At 48.7% G+C, this 20,777-nt stretch overlaps 1 protein-coding gene across 1 annotated transcript in view; it reads right to left on the reverse strand.

Moving 5' to 3' along the window:
* Window positions 1–1,222: 1,222 nt before the first annotated feature.
* SH3KBP1 (SH3 domain containing kinase binding protein 1) overlaps window positions 1,223–20,777 on the reverse strand; it is a 279,554-nt gene continuing 259,999 nt past the window's right edge. The window contains exons 14-18 of the mRNA XM_029929622.1: window positions 15,921–16,030; window positions 12,145–12,273; window positions 7,854–8,125; window positions 4,681–4,744; window positions 1,223–3,761 (exon numbers count right to left, since the gene is read on the reverse strand). Coding sequence (XP_029785482.1) covers window positions 3,720–3,761; window positions 4,681–4,744; window positions 7,854–8,125; window positions 12,145–12,273; window positions 15,921–16,030 — 617 coding nt within the window. The 3' untranslated portion in view covers window positions 1,223–3,719. The remainder of the gene's footprint in view (window positions 3,762–4,680; window positions 4,745–7,853; window positions 8,126–12,144; window positions 12,274–15,920; window positions 16,031–20,777) is intronic.

The following is a 20,777-nucleotide window of genomic DNA, read 5'->3' on the forward strand; positions in this document are numbered from 1 at the left end:
CTTGTTCTACTGTTTGCTTGAAGTGTTTCATCACCTATTGCTCGAACAAGAAAAAAGGAAGAGCTTATTTTACTGTGAACTCTGAACTCACAAACATGATGTCTACACGACATCGTTTATAGGAAAAGGCTGCCCCCCACCCCGCCACTCCAATTTGGGATCGATTAAAAACCTAGGAAATAAAACCACCTCTCTGGGATCTGCATCTTCTTCCCAGATTCCCATTGTCTGCAGGGGCTGCCTGGGAAGCAAGCCTCGGTGACACTAGGGACAGAACTAGGAATGACACCAGCTGTTTATCACCGTAAGAGACAGGACCCCCTCCCTGTCCTTACACCACTGACAAACATCTATTTCTGACCAGGAAAGAGTTTCTTTGCCTCGGCCACTGTGCTCCCTCATTGGAGCTGATGTGGGGGCTGGCATCTTCTTCCCCAGGCCTAAGTCATAAGCAGCAAGCCTTCCCTCTGCTGGATACTGCAGTCAGCCATGCTGAACACCCATCACCCACACACGTGTTGCTTTGTTACACCTCTCATTTGTATTAAACCAAAACGAAAAGCTTTTTACCAAGCCCTCTTGCTGCTAAAACATCTTGACGTTAATTTGTGTGCAAAGCGCTAGAGAACCAAAACCTAATGTAATACAAAAAAGAGACCTGGGTGACCTCAGGTTACAATACAAAGGCCTTCATGGGACCTGGAGATTGTTTTTAATACAGACTGTGGCAAATGTGAGCAATCAATTACACACCCTGTGATTTTCCCACCAAAGAGCTGGTTATGAAAGGAAATAAAACTCCACCATTAGTAACCAGAGACACACACGTCACGATAGATACGGACTAACTTTATGGGAGAAAACAAATCATGTACTTGAGTATGCTGTCTAGAGGGCTGTGGATGAATAAAAGTGGCTTTACACAATTATTCGAATAATGATAATTTAATGATTTTTACACTAAAAAAAAAACCAATGTAGACCTAACTGGAATTTTCAGCCTAAATATGAATATAAAATTGAACAATGTAATACCGGATTTCACAGCCACAGATTTTAATGGATTGTTTCTGTTCACTTGGGAAAGATTGAGTACGGTGAGGGGTACTATATATCTTCTGAAGACGTTTCTCTAAGAGTAATAAAACTGTGTAAAATGGAGACAAATGGTTTGAATTCCAAGAAATCATTCCTCTTGGACCATGACAACGTTGAACAAAAATATTTTCACAAAATTTCATTTTAATCATCTTCTTTACAAAGCACAATACTTAAGACTTTTCTAAATACAATTTTAGAAAATGAAGCAAAAAAATAATCTCCATAGATGCTGGTCGAGTCCATGCTAAATGCAAAAGAATTTCTTCAAAAATGATCCTTCCAAGCTTTTCAATATTCTTGACGGGTCCATTTTGTAAAAGAAAAGATGGTGGCTGTTCAGGCAGTGGCTTGTCCATTCCAAAACGTAGAATCGTCTTGCTGGCTCGCCCAAGGGGCAGGAATGAAGCTGAACGTGCCAACTCCTCCTTCCTGAACGACTTCTCCCTCTCCTGGTACAAAGAAAGCCAGGGGCTTCTCCGAGGGGAAGATGACAGCTCTCTACATTCCGGGTTGCCAGTGCCCCACAAGGGCGCTCCAACCTCTCAATTTAATTATTAACAATCCTACTCTGTATACACATCATATAAAACTATATTGTTAGGGATTTTCATCATGAGTAAATGAGAAATCCAAACCTCAAAGAATTCAATCCTCATTCTTCTATCAGGTGGCGGGAAATCTCTCGAGGCATTAAGTTTAATGTAGAAACGCTGAGAAGAGTCGAGGGGTTCAGGAACGTGTTACGCTGCTGCTCGTGGAAGGCAGATGCTCCCAGCCCCCAGCCGCCAGCACACTGCGCACAAGGCTGCTGAAGAGGCAATATGTCCGGGCACGGGAATGGAGGATGGGAGGTTTCTTTCTCTATCTATGTACTCCCTGCCCTTGCTTGTGCCCCCTGCCTGCAAGGCTGGGGTGTCTGGGCTCTGTACGTACCGGACCCTGGAGGAAGTAGCAGCCTCAAGCAGCAGGGATGAGTATGTAGGCAAGAGGAAGGTGGGGAAGGGAGAGACGATGAAAAAGACGTTTATTTGTAGTACTTTTGATAATCAACAACGTGGGGTGATTTTTTTTTTTTGCATTACTCCTTCCATGTTACCAATTCTCATTCTTTATGGTTGTGCAAATCCATTAATATTTAGCACTTTCACTCCAAAACTCAGGAAATAGATAAAGCAGCTTTTTAGAAACACATAAAACATCTTCAGGGGCCCTTAAGGGAACACCCCCCACCCCCATCCCCAAACAATCTTGCAATACAGTACGCCCCCTTATTTTCAGCTAAGAATGAGGAAACAGTTACATAGTCTAAGGCTGAGCTGTTCATTTGCTACAGAGATAAAGCGGACAAGCAAACCCCAGTTTTCTGGGGACGGAAAAAGCAATTCCATAAATGCAAGAAAGATCCAACGGCTACACTTGAACAAGAGCGCGCCCCCTCCCCTCATTCTCTTGGACCTGAGGAAGGGGTTACAAGAGAACAAGGCAAATGACATCATATGAGTACAGTTTCAACAACGCACACACGGATAACCCAGTGCAGGAAATAACACAACTTCCCCCCCTTGTTTTCATTACATTTTACGTTTATTTATTTTTGCTTTCATAATGCATATTCTGTTCACGCAAAAGGTGCAAAGGACAGGAAGCAGGGGTTTAACTTGGGTGATGAAAAATCAAGCAGGGGTGACAATTCTAGTTCCATGAACAACCTACAACTAGGAGAACTTGAACGTTACAGCTGGCGCCACAGAGCACGCCCAGCTTCACAGCTGTCTCCTCTTGGGACCTTTGGTGAGGTGAGGGAAGCTTTGAAGACAGTGGCCTCTAGTGCACTTTGAGAAGTGGCTTTAAAAAAATGTGGGTTTTTTTTTTCCTGTTTTTTGTTTTTTGTCTTTTTTTGTTTTTTCGGGTTTTTTGTTTGTTTGTTTTTTCAATCACGGTAGCTGCGTCACAAAAGCTCCAATCAAGAGGGTGGTAGAAAGAAGGCACAGGTCATTGCAAATACCAGGTTTTCTCTTTCTCTTTTTGTAAATATACCATCGTATATAAGCTAAAATTCATCTCGGGGTGGCGGGGTTGGCCGGCAGGGGAAGGGACCGGTCGGACCTAAAACTGCATATGTGATAGAATCCTAGAGGGGGCACAAAGCGACGCAGCTCTCTGCCTGAAGCAGAAGAACAGGCCGCTCACTCTGGACTGCGTGTAATACAAACACTGGGGGGAGTCTGTGACAAAACACGGTTAAAAAAATCATAAAATTATAAAGCTTGTAAACGAACCATCTGAAATTACATTTTATTAATGGAAAATATCATCAAAATAGTACCACTATGGACTAAACTGCCTGAGTTTTCGTTTCGCATGAGATCTCATAGTAAAAAAAGCCTTTAGCACAATTCGCTCTAAGTCACAACCAGTGCCACGCCCAGGGTCACACCGGGGGAAGTCTCCTTTGGATGGAATCTGTGTTGTGCTATCGAGACTTTTGTGCTAATCTTTCAAACAGGGGCGTGTTGAGGCAAACCTTTAATCTTTTGGCACAAGGTTATTTTGGCTGGGGCGGAAAATTTGAGTCTTGGACTCAGGATGAATAATGTGACATTTCATTTATCAAGTATTCATTTTGATTGAAGAGCTTTCTTTATGTCATTAACTTCCATCTATAAAGGAAAAACAAGAGCCAAACAAAATCATAATGAATTCGCCTGTTTGAGAGATGCTCAAATTTCATCAACCTGGTCGACTGAAGATAATCAACGAGGCCCTTTTAGAGGTGAAACGGGTACAATGACATCTGAGTGACGAGTCGACAACGATGCCAGCAATGACATAAGCCTAAGGAACAGTGGAGGTGTTCATTCTTGGACTGCCAGCAACCAGCATTTGTCAGAGGCTGCGGGAACTGCAGTGTCCTGGCCAGAGGGCAGAGCAGGCTGTCTGGACGTGCGGCACCACCGAGCGGTGTGGAAGGCGGTGCTGGGAGCAGGGCGGGACTTGCGGAGTCTATCAGAGAAGCAGCTCCCTAACCTTTAAGTACCACGGGTCTCAGTCACCACTGAGGACACCAGCTGGACAAAAGCTGAAGGTCTGCCTTCAGCCTTCTGCAACTCTCTGCTATTTGGTAATGGCTGAGTTGACTCAGAGGATGAAGGGGGACAGGGCTCTGATGCGGTGGCAGGACGGACATGGCCGTCAGTGAGAAGGAAAGAGATAATGAAAATCCAGTGCAGGGCATGGACAGCTGTGGTCCTCGGAGTTCCAACAATGACAGAAGCCAGCCGGCAGTGGGGTCCGCCTAGTCCCATGCAGTTACTAAAATGGGCCTTTGGAAATTGGAGGGAGCTTTTCACAGAGATGTTTCAGATAAATTCCAAATGAGAAACCCAACTAGGGGCACATTTAGTAGATGCCTCCCTTCCCCAAGACTTCCTGGATTGCAGGAGAGGATGGGAAGTGAGTTCATACAACTCGATGAGGACGGCCATGGGAAGCACATCTAAATTTGCGAAGTGAAGCCCTGATGCTGCCCCCAACCCGAACTGAGCCTCTCAAGAGGGAACAGGACCCTGAGGGACCCACCTGCAACCGAAGCCGGATTTTCTTCTCTTCATCCAACTCTGACAGTAACTGCTTAATCTCCCGTCTGAAAAACAAATGGCCATGAAGTGAAACAAAAGCCCAGACTTCCTGAATAAGAGATAAAAAGTCTCTTACCATTACAAAGTCCATCTGAGCCTTCTACAAACAGAATGTGGACACAACATTGTGTTTTCCTTGCATTGTTATTGCTTGCTGTTTATTGCAGACAGAAAGAAAGGCTTGCTCTTAGGTCCGGATCCGCAAATGTGTAGCCATCCAAGAGGAGGTCTGAAATGACCTTGGAGATCCCTTAGTCCAAGCTTCTCCTAAGAGGAGAAGATGGGGAAGGCGAGGCCAGAGAGGTGGACTGACTCGCCAGAGGACTTAGACTCCAGGTATCCAGGCTGAGATTTCATAGCCTTCCCTCTAAAACAATCCCTTGGTCATGGAGTCACTGGTCTTTAAAAGTATATGTAATAGTTTTCACTGCAGATATTTCTGTCACTCCCCACATATTTTATTTTTCACAGTTTTAAATTAATAAAAGGTTACTGCTGTGTTTTCACTGATTCTCACAAAATCTTACAAATAGTAACACCTGAGATCTTGGAGTTAAAGTAGATGAACTGACTATATGGTAATCATGTCATAGAAAAAGCAGACATGAGTTAGGACATGCAGCCTAATGCCTTTTATAACATTAAATAATGAAGTGGAACAAAATTAATCATCTTGCAAATTCAAGACTCCGTATTTAGGACACTGCAACCATCATCACTCTAGTCAGAGAACTGTGCTCTATTTTGGGGAACCCAACATTCCATTTAACATGTATATCTTTACAAACTGCGTTCAAAAATCAAAAAACAAGGAGTGCAGAAACAGCATAATAAATCAGGTATAAGCTGTACTGCACATGTGCACTTCAGGGGATGGTCCCTACACTTGGGTCGGTGTCCCGGCCCTGCCACCAACATGTCGGGTTCTCTGACACTAACCAGTTGTGACTCGTTACTGTATTCACTCAAGCACACACTCTGCGCCTCTCAGTGGGCGCTGCTCAGAGCTAGGGAAAGAAGTAGCGGAGATCCTAAGCAGACGGCACAACTCCGGGACACTGGGGTAGGCAGAGCCGGGAGTGTAACAGACCGGAGGAGTTGGCTGGGGGAACCAGTGCAAAGAGTCACTAACTCTTGAACTAGTAAACGAGCGCCTGAGTCCACAAAGAGGAAGGGAGATGGGGAGAGTGATGGAGAAGAGCCAGAGCTGGAGGAGGGAGGTAAGAACCAGCGCGGATGGGGATGAGGGGCATCAGCACAGACTTTAGCTGAAGGCTGAAAGGAAAGGGACACTTAGAACGAAGACAGGAGATTTTAGGGACCCAATGGCCTTGGGCACAGAGGCCAGGCTGATGAAGGCTGACAGAGATAGGCATTGGAGAGGGGTTTCTATGACATGTTGATTCAAGAAGACATTGCCTGGGGAAGGACAGACAATATTGGGCAAATACGCCAGGGCCTCGCAGCGGGGAGGCACATGGGGCGGGGGCGGCCCTGAGGCATAGGCCGGTCTTCTCCCTGAGGCAGGTGCTGTGGGCCATTTCTGATGCCTGAGGCACCAATCAGAGGCCCCAAGGGTCTCTCAGGGCCAGCCATCCCATTGAATCTGTATATTTAGTTGATGGACACCTTCCAGGGAAAGGGTAAGACCGGGGGTCCCAACATCACCCAACACCTCCCAGCTGGAATGGAATGGACCCTGAACGGAGCCACAGCGCTCCAAGTAAGTTCCCTGTAATCCCTGCCCCGGGTGTTAGAGACAAGGGGTTCTGTGATTTGGTACATTTCAGAAAAACAGCACACATCATCCTCTCCCTCTTCCTGATGCACACCAAAGGCTGCGCGTAGTCCTTTAGAGAAGAAATCTATGTTGTTTAACCCCAAATTCCCCAAAGTATCTGGCCACGACACACATCAGGGCCATCCAGCCCCTGGCAGGGAGGTAGATGCCAAGTTTCTCCCAGCTGCAGAAGTGCCCCCAGGCTGTGGCTGTGGGTCTCCAGCCCATCGCCCGCCACTGCCCAGGACACCTCCCATCCAGGAGGCCGGGCGCCAGCAGGGACGAACCGACTCGCTAGCCGCCAGGCAGCTCTGTGTGCCCATGAGCCCGCCCGTGCTGTGCTTTCTGCTGGACTGCCCTGCTCTTGGGGACCCTAGATCGTCATTCAAAATCCTACTCAGGGCCACCTGGGTGGCTCAGTTGGTTAAGCGTCTGACTCTGGCTCAGGTCATGATCTCAGGGTTCTTGAGTTCAAGCCCTGAGTTGGGCTCTGTGCTGAGTGCAGAGCCTGGCTGGGATTTTCTCTCTTTCCCTCTCTTTCTGCCCCTCCCCTGCTTACACTCTAGCTCAATCTCAAAATAAAGGTTAAGAATATATAAAAATTTTTTAACTCCTATTCGGGAAACATCTCCATAGATGCCTCCATTGCCCCCTTTCCCCCCAAGAAAGTGCTAACAGAACCCTAAATTCTGAGTGTCAGTTTACTCGGGTAAGTACCGGCCAACTTCTAACCTTTTTACTGTCTTCATCACCACAGACAGTACTCTGGGTAATGTTTATGTGTGCAATTTATTTTTGCTTATGTGTCTTTCTCCCCATAAGTGCTCCCTGAGGACCAGGGATATGGAAAGCGCGTGTAGGCACACATGGAGAGAGCCCTGAGTCTCACAAGAACATCTTGCTAAGTGTAAAGTCTTGGGTTTAAAGATCCCCTACATCTTTGCCATCCGTTACAGCGCCAAACGCAAGCCAATTACCTCCTGAGACAGCTCCCTACAGAAACTGCCATTTTTCTGGTGCTCAAGGAAAAGCTGCTGTTGGGCTGGTTAAGAAGTGGTACATGTGCATGCTTCATTTTATGGGGATTTAAAGATCGTTTTAGCAGCCTGCTGAGCGCATCAGTCCTGGGGAGCGCCTCTGCCGCGCACCCCGCAGCCAGCCCGTGCCCTCCCTGCACGTGGCAGACCCGGTTTACACAAGCTCTCAGGTTCAAGCCCACCTCAGCCCTGCTGCCACCACCCTGGGGAAGCAGGCACCCAGGCTTGCAGAACGAGGCCAAGGCCCAGAGGAGAGCAACCTGCGGGGTGGCCAACGAAGGGGCCCTGGACACTCACTTCTGCTGGTCTTTCATAGTCTCAATGATGCTCCTCAGCTCTCGGACCTGTGTCCTCAGCTCCTCCACGGCCGCCTGGCTGCTGGCTGTGGGCTCCATCTTTGGTTTTCCTTCTGAGCCAAACAGAGATGGGGAGTTGGCTCTGTGTCCGGCTGTTCCCAAAGAGGACGACAGGGGGGAGGATGTTGCCGAGGACAGAGGGGCAGGCCCACCACCACCACCGGCAGCCATGGTCCCCGGCTTAGGCGGCAGGGATGCTTTGTTGTCGGACACCTATGACAAGGGAAGGTAGAGAGGATTCAGGCGGGGGATTCATGTTTAGTCAAGTCCCCCACCCACATCCCTGTCCCCACCTCCCAACACACGCTTGTCACACCCCTTCACCCACAAGACCCCAGGGGCCTACTGGTGCGGGCATCACCCCCTTGACGGGCCTCCCCCGTGTGTTTTAAATTCCACCACCCTTGTGGACAGGGAGCTCCTAACTGCTTTAATGCGTGAGTCTGGAGGCCCGCCTGCTGGCTAGCCTCTGCAAACTCTGAAGCGAGCAAAACATCTTCCTAGCTCACAAGAGCTCCGAACACCGTAAAGTGCAGACAGGCTAGCCGACACGCTACGGATGTGTCTGCACACAGGGAGGGAAGACACAGAGCTGCGTCCAAAGGGACCAACTGTCCAGGGAGCTGCTGATGGCCCCATCCTGGAGGAGGAGGACCAGGAGGTGGCCAGAAGAGGAAGGGTGACTGGAGAGAAAGGTTCCAGGAGGAGGGAATGGGCTTGGCAAAGGCACAGAGACCAGGGGATGAGACACATTCATTGAAAGCGGTCACTTGGCAGCTAGACTGGCACTGGGGGTGGGGCTCAGGCTGGGGCGGGACAGTGGACAGGTGGAAAGGGTTAAAAACTTCCTGCCCAAAGCTAATGATGACTGTGGCTGCAGAAAGGCCTAAAGGATGGCAGGTCTAGAGGCCGAAGGAATAGCTGGGCGAGTCTCATACAATGAAAGCTGGGAATGGTGGGGGCTTGACAGACAGTGGCCAAGGGAATAGAGAGTGAGCTGTGAGAGATGCCTGAAGATGGAAGATAGGAGATGCAGTGCCCGGCCTCCGGGACGAGACGCCCCGTGGGAGGCTGTGGTTCTGGACCAGCTACAGGGCCGCGGGTGGGGACAGAGGAAGCAGCCATGGAGACTGTACCCTTTGGGGCAGAAGGAACAGCGTGAAGGTCCAGAAAACAATTTCACTTTTGACACACTGAGTTTCAGGAGCCCGAGGGACAGCCAAGGGGACATGCCCTGTGGTCAGAGCCAAGGAATGACAAAGTGGGCTGGGCCAGAGAAATCACCCGAGGAGGCGGTGCCGTGGGGGCGGATAACACAGAATTAGGAGAGAAGAGGCCCAATGATGGGGCCTGGGGTCTCCTTAAATTGAAGAGGTGGGGAGAGAAAGGACATCCCTTGGGGACTGGGACAGAACAATGAGTGAAGGGACAAAGCAAGATCAGAAGAAAGGCATGGGTTATTGAGGTGCCCTGAGGGGTTTCCAGAAGGGAAAAAGGGTTGCATAAGTGTGTCAAGGGGTCAATGGCTCTGAGAGGAAAACGGGGGTTGGGGAGCGGGTTGGGGAGCGTTTGGTGGAACAAAGGAGAGTGAAGACTGATCAGAGCAGGTCGCACCTGAACAGGAGGTGAGGGGTGTGGCCTGCAAGTGTAGAACTCTCTTTCCAGAAACCTGCCTGAAGATGGAAGATAGGAGAGAGAGAGTGTTCAATGGAGAAGCCTCAGGAGGAGACGGAATGGTGTAATGGCTCTGTTTGCTTCCAAGGAAGGGGGCCATGCCGAGCCGGAGAACATCCTGAGGCAAAGACCAATGGCAGGCCAGGCCTGAAGGAGTGTTCGAGGAGGAGGCCAGGAGGGCACAGGGAGCGGGACAGTCATGGCTGGGAGGGAAAAGGGGCATCAGGCCACCCAGGGGAGGGCGGCAGCAAGGGAAAGTGAGATCCTGAGACGCAAGGCAGGTTGGGGGGAGAGCAAGCAGCAGACAGGGCACTGAGAGGTGAGGGAATGAGTGATGGGGAAGTTGAGGCTGGTGGCAAAGCTTGGCAACACAGCTGGGACTCTTCCAGAAGCAGGTGCCCAGGGCAAGAGCCAAGAAGGGGCCTGGCTGGCATGGTGAGGAGGGAGAGTGTGGATTCCGGCTGTGCTGGAGGGAGAGACTGGGCAGAGTGAGCCAGAAGCAGATGGGCCATCATTCCTAGCCTCTCCGCCGGCCTTTTCTCTGCCAAGTTATCATTGAGGAAATGCGCTTTCTGCTGCCAGGGATAGCGATCTGCCATCCCATGCTTATTGTTGTAGGAGTTAGAGTAAGAGCGAAGAGGGACTGACATTTATGGAGCGCTGGTCACGTGCCAGACCTCGGCTACATAACGGAAACGAGGATCAGCTGGCACACACTTTGGGCTGAGCAGGAAACTGAGATTTAGGGAAGTGATTGTCTCCCCTGCTGGCTGGACCCTCAAGCCCCGTACGGCGACCGCCTGAGCCTGAAGATTCATGCTCTCCTGTCATTATTTTCTCTGCTTCTTTCCTAGTCCTGGGTTCATACTTTTCCCCACTTCCCACTCTGCATCGTCATGTACCTGCTCCCACCTACCAATATCCTCACAGACGGACTTCCAGGCAACTCTTCGATTGGTGCTTCTTTTAGCATTTCCTACGTAACTTTCTCTCCCAGCCCGTTACAGCTGGCAAATACCTTTCCAAGCTCTGACAAGAGTACTGGGCACTGTGCACCCTGACCAGAGTAGTTCATGTATAGAAGCAATAAACAACGTGACCTGACAACTCCCAGGAAGGGAAAGACGCTAGTGGGGTGGGACCACGTAAATCAGAAACATGAAGAGCCACTGCCCACCAGTAGGTGTCACTAGAGAGACACCCGGGGATGTCAGTGAGAGTGCAGCTATAGGTACACTTACGGTCATTGGAAAAAGCGGGTCTAAATCCAGTTTCTGCAAATGGAATCCTTCCATAAAGACAGAAAGACTACTTAAGTTTTGTGACTAGCTACAACTGATGTGTTTTATAGGGTCATATTTTTGCTTACTAGACCAGGTTTTTAAGGAAATTGAGACATACGTGTAAATTCTTAAATCTGTAAGAAGGAAAATCCTACACTGTGATTTCTTTGTGTTAATTCCTGCTTCAAGTGTCTTAAAAATGGCTGCAGTGTTCTGATGTTAGAAAGCAGTTGCTAATGTTTATAGAAAATAATTCCAATTGACTGGGTTCTCTTAGCACGAGAAAACACATTCCTAGGATGAACAGGACTGGTACAGGGTACCCTTCAAAAACTGTATGCAGTAACAAAATTGCTACTCCATTCCCTGGGCATGTAGTGAAACTAAAATGTTTTTAGATTATTAATTTCTTGTAATAAACGAATCTAAATCAACTTTTCTTTAAGGGCCTCCCATTAGTAACTGAAAGTCATGTGCTACCAAACATAATGTGTAACATCATCAGTTTTAAACACAGAGCCAAGATCTGTGGGCAGAGTGCACAGCACTGAATGTGTTTCTTGCAATCTTTTCCACACCTCTAGGCTCTTTAAGCTGCTCTGGTTATGGTGGTGGCGGTGGTGGGGACCGTGGCAGCGGCACTGGTGTATGAGGGCGTTTGCTTACGTGTGGTTGACGGTATGCAGAAGAGATCAAACCACAGGAGAAAACACGAAGAAGCAACAACTAACCTTGTGTCTCAGACATTCTGCCCAGTTTTAGGGACTGTTTTTTAAAATCACGCCTCTGGGATTTTGATGACTAAAGTAGTAACTGTTACTGAAGAGAAACAAAAGCTTGCATTGTGTATGTCCTGCCCCCCCACCCCCACCATTCATGTGTGGAAATCCTAACCCCGAGTTGGGATATTAGGAGACGGGGTTGGGAAGCGATAAGGTCATCAGTGGTGCCTCAGGAATGGAATTAGTGCCCTGAGAAAAGAGACTTCAGACAGCTCCTCACCCTTGTTTCTACCACAGGAGGAGACGACGGGAAGTCGGCTGTCTGCAACCAACTGTCGCCAGAACCCGACCACGCCGGCACTCTGATCTCGGCCTGCCGGCTTCCAGAACTGAGGGCCATAACTGCCTGCCGTCTCTAAGCCCCCCCATCAATGCCATGCTGTGCCAGCAGCCCAAAGGGACTAAGACTCCCGTCTATCCTGGTCTGGGTCATAACTCATCGTCAGAGCGCACACGGAAAGGCAGGGCTCTCTTGCCATGGCTGGTCACTCACTTGGGATATGGTAACAGTCTTTGAAGTTTTCTTTGATGCTTCCACTCCTCTGTGTGCAAGCGAAACGTGTTCCTCTTTATCTTCTTCGGGACTTGGGGAGTCAAAGATATCAGGGCTTGAAAGGGAAGACTGGATAAAGCCAAAAGAAAATGCTTTTGTCAGAATTACACCTTAGCTGACACAGCTTTTGTTCACATGATGTTGTGTGCTTTTCGAAGCACTCGCCACTTCAATTTTGTGTGTCTCCTCATTACAACCTAGAGAGGTAGAAAGTGTGCTAATATCTGTGCACTAGAGACGGTGGCAGGACTGGGACTAAGAAGCAAGAGTTCCTACGGCAGGGATCGTTCTATGGGATCTTTGCACTGATGGCCGCCGGTCATTTCACCTGTGCAGGCCTGTGTCACCCATCCCTTCCGGCTCCCTCCATCTTTCAGAGCCTCTCTTCCTTCTGTAAACATCTGCTACTGGGTGTTAAGCACTGAGCCTGATACTGAACTTAGGTGACATGCCCGGCTCGGTCCCTATTCTCCCAAGGCTGACAGCCCAGTGCAAAGGGACACACATGTCAAGAGGAGGCTGCCTGGAACCTGCCTCTCCTTCCTTCCCTCTGGATCCTTTCCCAGGACCACAAAACCTGAGGCGAAGTCAAGCGCCTGCAAGGACTCTTCTGAGAGGAAACTGTCAGGGGGCCAGAGGGCGCAGGCCCGGCGGCCAGTGAGCAGCATTTCTGGAGCCCCAGAGCACAGCCCTGCCTGCGAGGGGTGGGCGGTGGGGGGCAAGCTCACCTCTAATGTGATGTCTGCTGCTAAATCTCCACCCTCCTTGCCAGGGACAGTCAACATCTGTGGTGGGTTCTACGTTTGCTAAGGTAGATTTAGAGAACGGTGGCATCCTGCGGTAACATACGGGGCTAATGCTCCTACCCTTTCTGCCTCACTGTGAAGATCAAAAAGCTGGAGGAATGTGAACCAGTTCACTGGGGTGCATGTGGACATAAATGATGACTGGGCTAGAATTTCCCTATTTTAGGACAGAGCAAATGAAACTAAGAGTTCCCGTGGCAAGGGATCTTTTTAAACAATGAATGTTCCAGAGATCTCTTTGGGTGTGCTCAGATTTAGCCACACTTCTCTGCCTCCTACCCCTGTGCTGGGAAAAGCCCTATTTAGAACCATCGTTGGTGTCATTATTGAAAAATCATGCCAACAACATGCCACGTTTATCGTCTTCTGTTGACTCTACTTCCTAAGGCAGGAAAATGATATATCTGGGAATTTGTAAGCAAAGTTTTAAAATTAAAAGGTCTCATTTGTTAATCTTTGTTTCATCTGAAAATCCAATTACTTAGAATAACACCCTGAACTAAGCTTTCTTATTCAGCTAAGCTTAACTGCTTAACCACCTTGCAATGCCTATATCCTTTCATTCTGAGATTTTATTCAAAAAGCCAGTTTCCTCCTCTGTGACCTGGAGTTCTTGGGCTGCCAATCAAGGCTCGCTTTTTGAATTCAATAAACATAAACAAGCTCACAGCAGGGTGAGGGGCCCCAGGCTGGGGAATCCTGACTGGTGCATTTCCCCAGTCATTCCTTCCAATGGCCTGCTAGGAATATGTCCATACCCATGATCCCATTCTGCTATGAAAAACCTACAGGTGCTATGCGGAAGAAGAACAAATATGAATTCAAAGTACGCATCCACGTGGAGATGGATGGGAGCAAAGGGAAGAGAGTAATTATACTTCTTCAAAGCATAAATGTATCCTGTTACTTCAAGTCTTCAACTAAAACTGTTCCCTAGAAAATCCCAAACTTGGAGTCACTGTACAATAAGCTTCCGATGGGCAGGGCCCATGTCTGTCTCGCTTCCAGCTGCGGCCTTGGCACCTGGCTCAGAGCTGAGTCCACATGAGACAGATGCCTATAAGTACTTGCTGAATGAGTGAATGAACAAAGGTCTTAGCTAAAAGCGGAGTGAAGATGAGGTGTCTTTACCCAGTTCCCCAACTACACATGAACTCCCAGGCATGGGATGTATGAACCAAGGGTGGGGTGCGGGATGGTAAGTTGACTTTCTCTGTATTTAATTCTGGATGCCTCAAGGCCCTCTAGACCTTGAAAAGTTGAGAAGAATTGGAGGAAAAACAAAACTGAAGAAGGATTTATAGAGAAGATGTGGAAGGTAGGATCAAAACATTAGAGATACTAAGAAGCCAGTAAACAGGTTGTGTGTATGTGAGGCATGTTGGGGAGGGTGTGGAGAGAGTGAAGATGGTAGTGATGCAGTGCTCTGTGTACATAAAGAGTGAAAAAGTAAGCCACTTTGTCGAGTCTTTCTCCCAAAAAGGTATCAATACATAGTTATGTTTGTTTCACTCAAAGAGGAAAAATAGCATGACTCCAACCATACCTCCCAAACTCAATAGATGAGAGAAGGGGTTCAAAGGAAGTGGCATCCTTTTCTTCTAAATGAGGACCTCTTAGGTGGGACTGGCAATGAGGCGAAAGTAGAAAGTGTTCTGGAAAGCCTGAAAAGGTTAATTCCTTGGCGTATCTGGGTGAAGGTCATAAGGTCGTAGACCTGCATTCCCAGCAAGGACAAGACAATGTGATATATATATCTCTAGAAAGAGAGAGAGAGAGAGAGAGAGAGAGAGAGAGACAGAGGGAGGGAGGGAGGAAGGGAGAGGGAGAGAAAGAGAGAGATCAAAAGAAAGGAAGGAAGGAAGGAAGGAAGGAAGGAAGGAAGGAAGAAAAATAGATGGATAGGTAGATATACACACGCACATTGCTTGTGGAAGCATCAAGATATTTTCTCCAATGACATTCACTTCAGTGTTTATAATGAAGAAGTAGAAACAACATGAATGTCCAACAATAGTGCCTGACTAGATAAACTCATATGTTCGAAGGTTGGAACGCTAGGCAGCCATTAAATGTGATGTCATGGAAGGAAGGGTAGTGACTGGGGAAAAGGGGGCACAATGGAAGGGGGGTGACCATGTTCCAACAACGCATGTGCAATGTCATCCCACCGTGAAGAAATAAGGTTAGATATACAGACAGAATTTTAAATAAAAGCTTCAGATACACACTAAGTGGTTAACAGTTCTTAGCTCTGGAAAGCAGGGTTCAGGTGAACTTCTTTCTTTCTTCTTTTATGCATTTCACTGTTGAAGTTTGGTACAACAACTGTGTTACAGGTTTCCGGTAAGAAAAGAAGTTATTCAAAATGACCCAAACAAAAAAACATCTGTAGGTTATCTGGAATGTTCTGACTGGTCTCTCCTACATGACCAGGCGCCTCGTATGTTTACAAACAGTGTCCTAAAGGTGAGTGTGGGGTTCCGTGGAAGGGTGCCAATAATGGGGCTTTGGGAGGAAAAGCTTGGCCGCCGTCCAGTGCCATGCAGTGGCAGATCGTTCTTTAGCAAGGTTTCCTTTATAGACCAGACCAGCCTCACTCTCCTCTTCCACCGTAAACCAGGACATTTTCTCACTTACCAGTTTCATTTCAGGCTCAAAGAGAGATCAAGGTGGAAGGAGAGAGGAGAGTGGGACTAGGCAGTGCCCACCTCAGTGGCAGATATGCAAAGAACAAGGGGAAAGAAATACTGCCTGGTTCCAGAGACGCTCCGTGACTTTTGCTCAGCAGTCTGTCTCATGGCCTCCCTCTCCTGGCTGGTCCTCACTTCAGCCACTTGCAGGAGAGTCGTTGGCTCGAGTCTAACCTGACCTGCTTCGTAGCCAGAGAAGAAGCAAGGAGACACTTACGGACGTGAGGGACTGAGATGGAGGCCGCCTCCCTGTGGCTTTTGGTCTGCTTGTGGTTGGGTGACTGAGTTTCTCAGTAGATGATACCACGGAGTCAAAACCTTCTAGGTCTAAAACGAAAGTAAAACAGAGTTTTAAGAGCAGTAAGAGGAGTGAGGAAAGGTTCTTCTAACGGGCCCCAGCCACCTCTTCTCCTTAATCCGCATCCTTTACATGTAGATTGCGTGTCACCGTTTATGTAGGCAATTTCCATCGTCTGGTCATCTGGTGATGCTGGTAAGTCTTTACAAGCTTTACAAGGAAGAGAAGCAAAGGAGGAATCCTCTTTCCTCCACTAATGTAAGTTCATTTTGGTAGATAAAACATTCTCGTGGTCTCAACGCAAAAAGCAGTTATTACAGCATACAATACCCACGGGCCAGCAAATGCTCATCATTGACTCCAAAAGAGAAGAGACGGCAGGCTCCTGCTCTGGCTGTGCTACCACAGCCTGGCCACCAGCGTTCAACCCAGCATTAGACTACAAATTCCCTGGGCATGGACAGCAAGTTCCTACGTCTTCAGGTAACTCCCAGAGCCCGGCACCCTGCTGCTTCAAGAGGGGTCGTTCGATGGAGACACGATCTCAGTCATCAGTCTGCTCGTTCATTCACTCCATTATGATTGAGCGGTTACTCTGTGCCACACATGGGGCTAGATACCCAGGCTGCGCCAGTGGGCATGGCAGAAAGGACCCTGCCCTCAGGGAGCTTACACCTCTGTGATGGAAGTCTCAGAGGAATGTAGAAGCCTTTCAGCCAGATTATAACTGCATCTGGCAGGTGTCCAAAGGAAGGCCTCTGCCTTTACTTTTCTATCCTCTTCAACAAATTGGGCCATTCTATCTAGTTCTGGGGGTTTACACATCAAGTGGAGGTGCATGTATGTGATGCCCAAAGGAATGGCTGGCAGAAAGGGGCTAACATCGAGACCCGTTATCACCTGGGACTGGGGCAACGCCACCTCTTGCTGCCGAGTAGATCGTGTTTCATACGCCGTGCCAGGCACTGCCTTCCCAAACCATTCTACATTCTCCTTTAATGGAGCTCCAGTTTTGTTTCAGGACAATGCGCTCAGCCCCTGGGCTGAACTATGTTTGGTTTAAGCCAATGAGGGCAACTCTGCTCCTTTTTGCCTGTGATTGCTCTAGCGATGGCCATGTACCCCAATTTCCATCACTGAGAAATAAAGGGAGGTATACTGACAGTGTCTGGGAAAGATTTTTCTCTCTGCTGAGAAAGGCAAATGAGGAGAAGGTTGTGTATTATCGCCCTTTCTTCTTTCCTGCCTGGGATGCTGCTATGCATGGTCAGGATGCCTGGAGCTGTGGCAGCCATCTTTTGGCCATGAGGGAGGCAGGGCCAATGCTTTTGGAGAGCTTGAGGACGGCAGAGCAGAACAGAGAAATCTTGGATGACTGGCAACCCTGATGAGCTACCCACCAACCCGGGAATCATCTAGCACCTGGACTTCTTGCCATGTAAAATTAATAACCCTCTGTTCTTCCAGCCAATTTTATTTTTGTTTAAAAAATTTTTAATGTTTATTTTTGAGAGAGGAGAGAGGCAGAGCATGAGTCAGGGAGGGGCAAAGAGAGAGGGAGACACAGAATATGAAACAGCCTCCAGGCTCTGAGCTGTCCACATAGAGCCTGACACGGGGCTTGAACTCAGGAACAGCGAGATCACGACCTGAGCCAAAGTCAGACACTTAAATGACTAAGCCACCCAGGTGCCCCATTCCAGCCAATTTTATTTTATTATTATTTTTTTAATGTTTGTTTATTTTTGAGAGAGAAAGAAAAGGGTGTGAGAAGGGAAGGGGCAGAGAGAGAGGAAGACACAGAATCTGAAGCAGGCTCCAGGCTCTGAGCTGTCGGCACAGAGCCTGGTGTGGGGCTTGGACTCATCAACTGCGAGATCATGACTGGAGCCAAATTCGGACACCCAACTGACTGAGCTATCCAGGTGCCCCAAACTCCAGCCAATTTTAATCAGATATTCTTTATTCTCTACTAAAAGCACCCTAACTACTATAACTGCAAATATGCTGGCTCAGGTCAGAAAAGATAAAAATATGTGTGGATTTTTTCCCTCCTTATTTCGTGCAGAGGTCATTTGTTGATGGTTATAATAAGTGGTCTGGGGGTGCCTGGGTGGCTCAGTTGGTTAAGTATTGGATTCTTTATTTCAGGTCAGGTCATGATATCACTGTACGTGGATTGAGCTCTGTGTTGGGCACTGTGCTGACAGTGCAGAGCCTGCTTGGGATTCTCTCTCTCTCCCTCTCTCTGCTCCCCACCTCTCAAACATAGACAAACAAACTTAAACAGTTGTCTGGCTGTGTGATGGTCCACTGTATTCTATTAATGAATGGGCAGGTGCTATCTGCAATCTACTTCCTTGAGTGGAATATGCAAAACCAGGCACAGATCACTGCTCAGGACAAACCATTACATTACACCTGGGATTATAGTAAGTGACTTTTTTCTAGTACCTGGTTAATGAATAATTATTCAACTAACTCATCAGGTCAAGGTAAGTATAACCAACGGGTAACTACCTGCAGAGACAGAACAAAGAAAAGTATAAGCGGGGCTCGGAGATGATGGGGGGCCAATCAGCACCCAGTGTCTGTGCGAGGTTCCCCAGCAGTCCCACCTTGCCCGCTGGCACAGCACAGCCTGGGCACAGGCCATGCTCCCCACAGTGAGGTGGGCCTCTTGAGAGCCAGATCACTGACCTGACCCTCTGGGGGTCCTTCCCTTTAAGAGAATGTTATTTTCCTAAAAGATTCCCTTCCTGGTCACACGCCAGGACCTACGTCCACCAAGCCCATACTCTGCAAAATCAAAATTCCCCATCATGCGCTTAAACTAATGCCCAAAGTCCCCATCTGAGGTTAGTATCGCCCCGATTCATTTTTAAATCACTTTTTCCCTATTACAAAAGTGGCACATGCTCAGTATATGCTTATCTTAAGAAAAACATAAAGTTAGTACAAAGGAAAGTCAGCTACAGTCTTGCCACACTGAGAAAGTACTACCACTGTTTCAGCACGTCACCCTCCAGGCTTTTTTCCCAAAAATAGATGTAGTCTACACTATAGGTAGTACTGCACTGTGCTTGTTTCACTTAACATCATATGCCAGGACTCTACAAACTCTTCACGATATTTTGATTGTTTTATACTCTTCTGAGGCACTGCAATTCAAGATGTGTTGAATCCATCCCCATATCACTGGGTGATTAGTTTCCAAATCACTCCTGCTCTTTGGTTTTTGGTCACAGCGAAGTGCTGCACCTATATTCTGGCCCGCACACTAATACAATGAATTCGGCAGGTTCACTATGTGGCTTCCCGGCAGGGAGAAGGGGATAAGGCCCAGGACGGGAAGGGCTGCTGGAGGGTGGAGGTGAAGAACAGGAGGCATGATGAGCCCCAGGGGGGTCTGGGGGAGAGGACACAAGACTGAGGAATAGATGCTGAACGGGTGGCCAGGGGAGGCGGTAAAGGAGAAGGCCGTTAAAGCTTCCAACAATCGAGAGGGCGTTGGCTGGATGCTACCAGGGGCTGAGATGGTCCATCTATGTCATGACTCTGTCCTGGAAACCGAAACCAGCCCTGGAGCCAAAACCTGAGCAGGCTGAAACAACGAGAGAAAAACTAGAGGCTAACTCACTCTGGTTCTCCACCTTTTCTGCACAGTGAAATCACCTGGGCAATTGAAAAAAACAAGACTCAGGCGTGGACCCCTCTCTGGATACTGACTGAATTGGTCTCGGGTGCAGCCCAGGCATGGTAGGTTTTCGGTGTCCCTAGGTGATGTCAGTATGCTGCCATGGAGAGAAGTGCAGCTCTAGTGGGGGCTGGGGGCTCGGGCCAGGGAGGGACAAGCAAGGACTTGACTGAGCAGATTGGAGAGGGCACTGGGGCACTGCCACCACGTGAGGGATGGGGTGTTCCAGGGCACACCGAGTGGATGGCCTGCCCAGCGGAGCAGTAAGGAGTGAGACTCATCAGCAGAGAGCTTCTCCAGGGCCAGGCTGGGCAGTGCTGACCTGGTGGGGGGGCGGCAACAGAAGTGCCGGAATGGCTGGTTTAAGTGGTGACCGATGGCTTGGGTGATTGGTGACAAGTTAGAAACACTGCAGTGCGAGTGAGGAGGAGGACGTGAGGGGACCCAGCATGCAGAGCGGGGTGGACAAAGGACGTGGGGAGCAAGCAGAGTGGATGGGTCAGCCTCAGATCCCCCCACCCCGGGATGGACTCAGCATGCCCACTGGCGTGTAGGGACAGACAAGGTCACACCCAGGAAACTTCTGCAGGGCTCCAGGGAGGACGCCATCTTTTCTCCCCACCCGGGAGTTGAGGGTTTGCCAACACATGAGCTTGTCTGTAATATATCACACTTTCAAAGTGATTCAGCAGTGTCGTGTGTCTCGTGTCCTTAGACTGTGAGCACCAGGAGGACAGCAACTCATCTTTGTCTTCTCAAAGTCTAGCACATTCCTGGGAAAAACGTGCATAATATTCTGTGAAAGAAGGAACAAGAGAACACACGAACTAGCCAACAAATGACTACACCATCCCAAGAAAAAACTCTGCTTCCGGGCGTGTAGCTTACAGAGGTGTCCCCTGACGGGACGCGGGGTGGCAGCTCTGGGGGGGAAGGCGGCGTTGGTGCTGTGGCTGCAGAGGAAGGCTGTCTGGCCCATTTCGTCTTACTGGCTGAAGTCTACACTCGAAACACCCGTGCATGCGGAAGCCTGGCCACGCTGACAGATCTCCGAGAAGACCGCCTCACCCCTGTCACTC

Source organism: Suricata suricatta, chromosome X (genome assembly GCF_006229205.1).
Source record: "Suricata suricatta isolate VVHF042 chromosome X, meerkat_22Aug2017_6uvM2_HiC, whole genome shotgun sequence".
In the NCBI taxonomy this organism is placed as follows: domain Eukaryota; kingdom Metazoa; phylum Chordata; class Mammalia; order Carnivora; family Herpestidae; genus Suricata; species Suricata suricatta.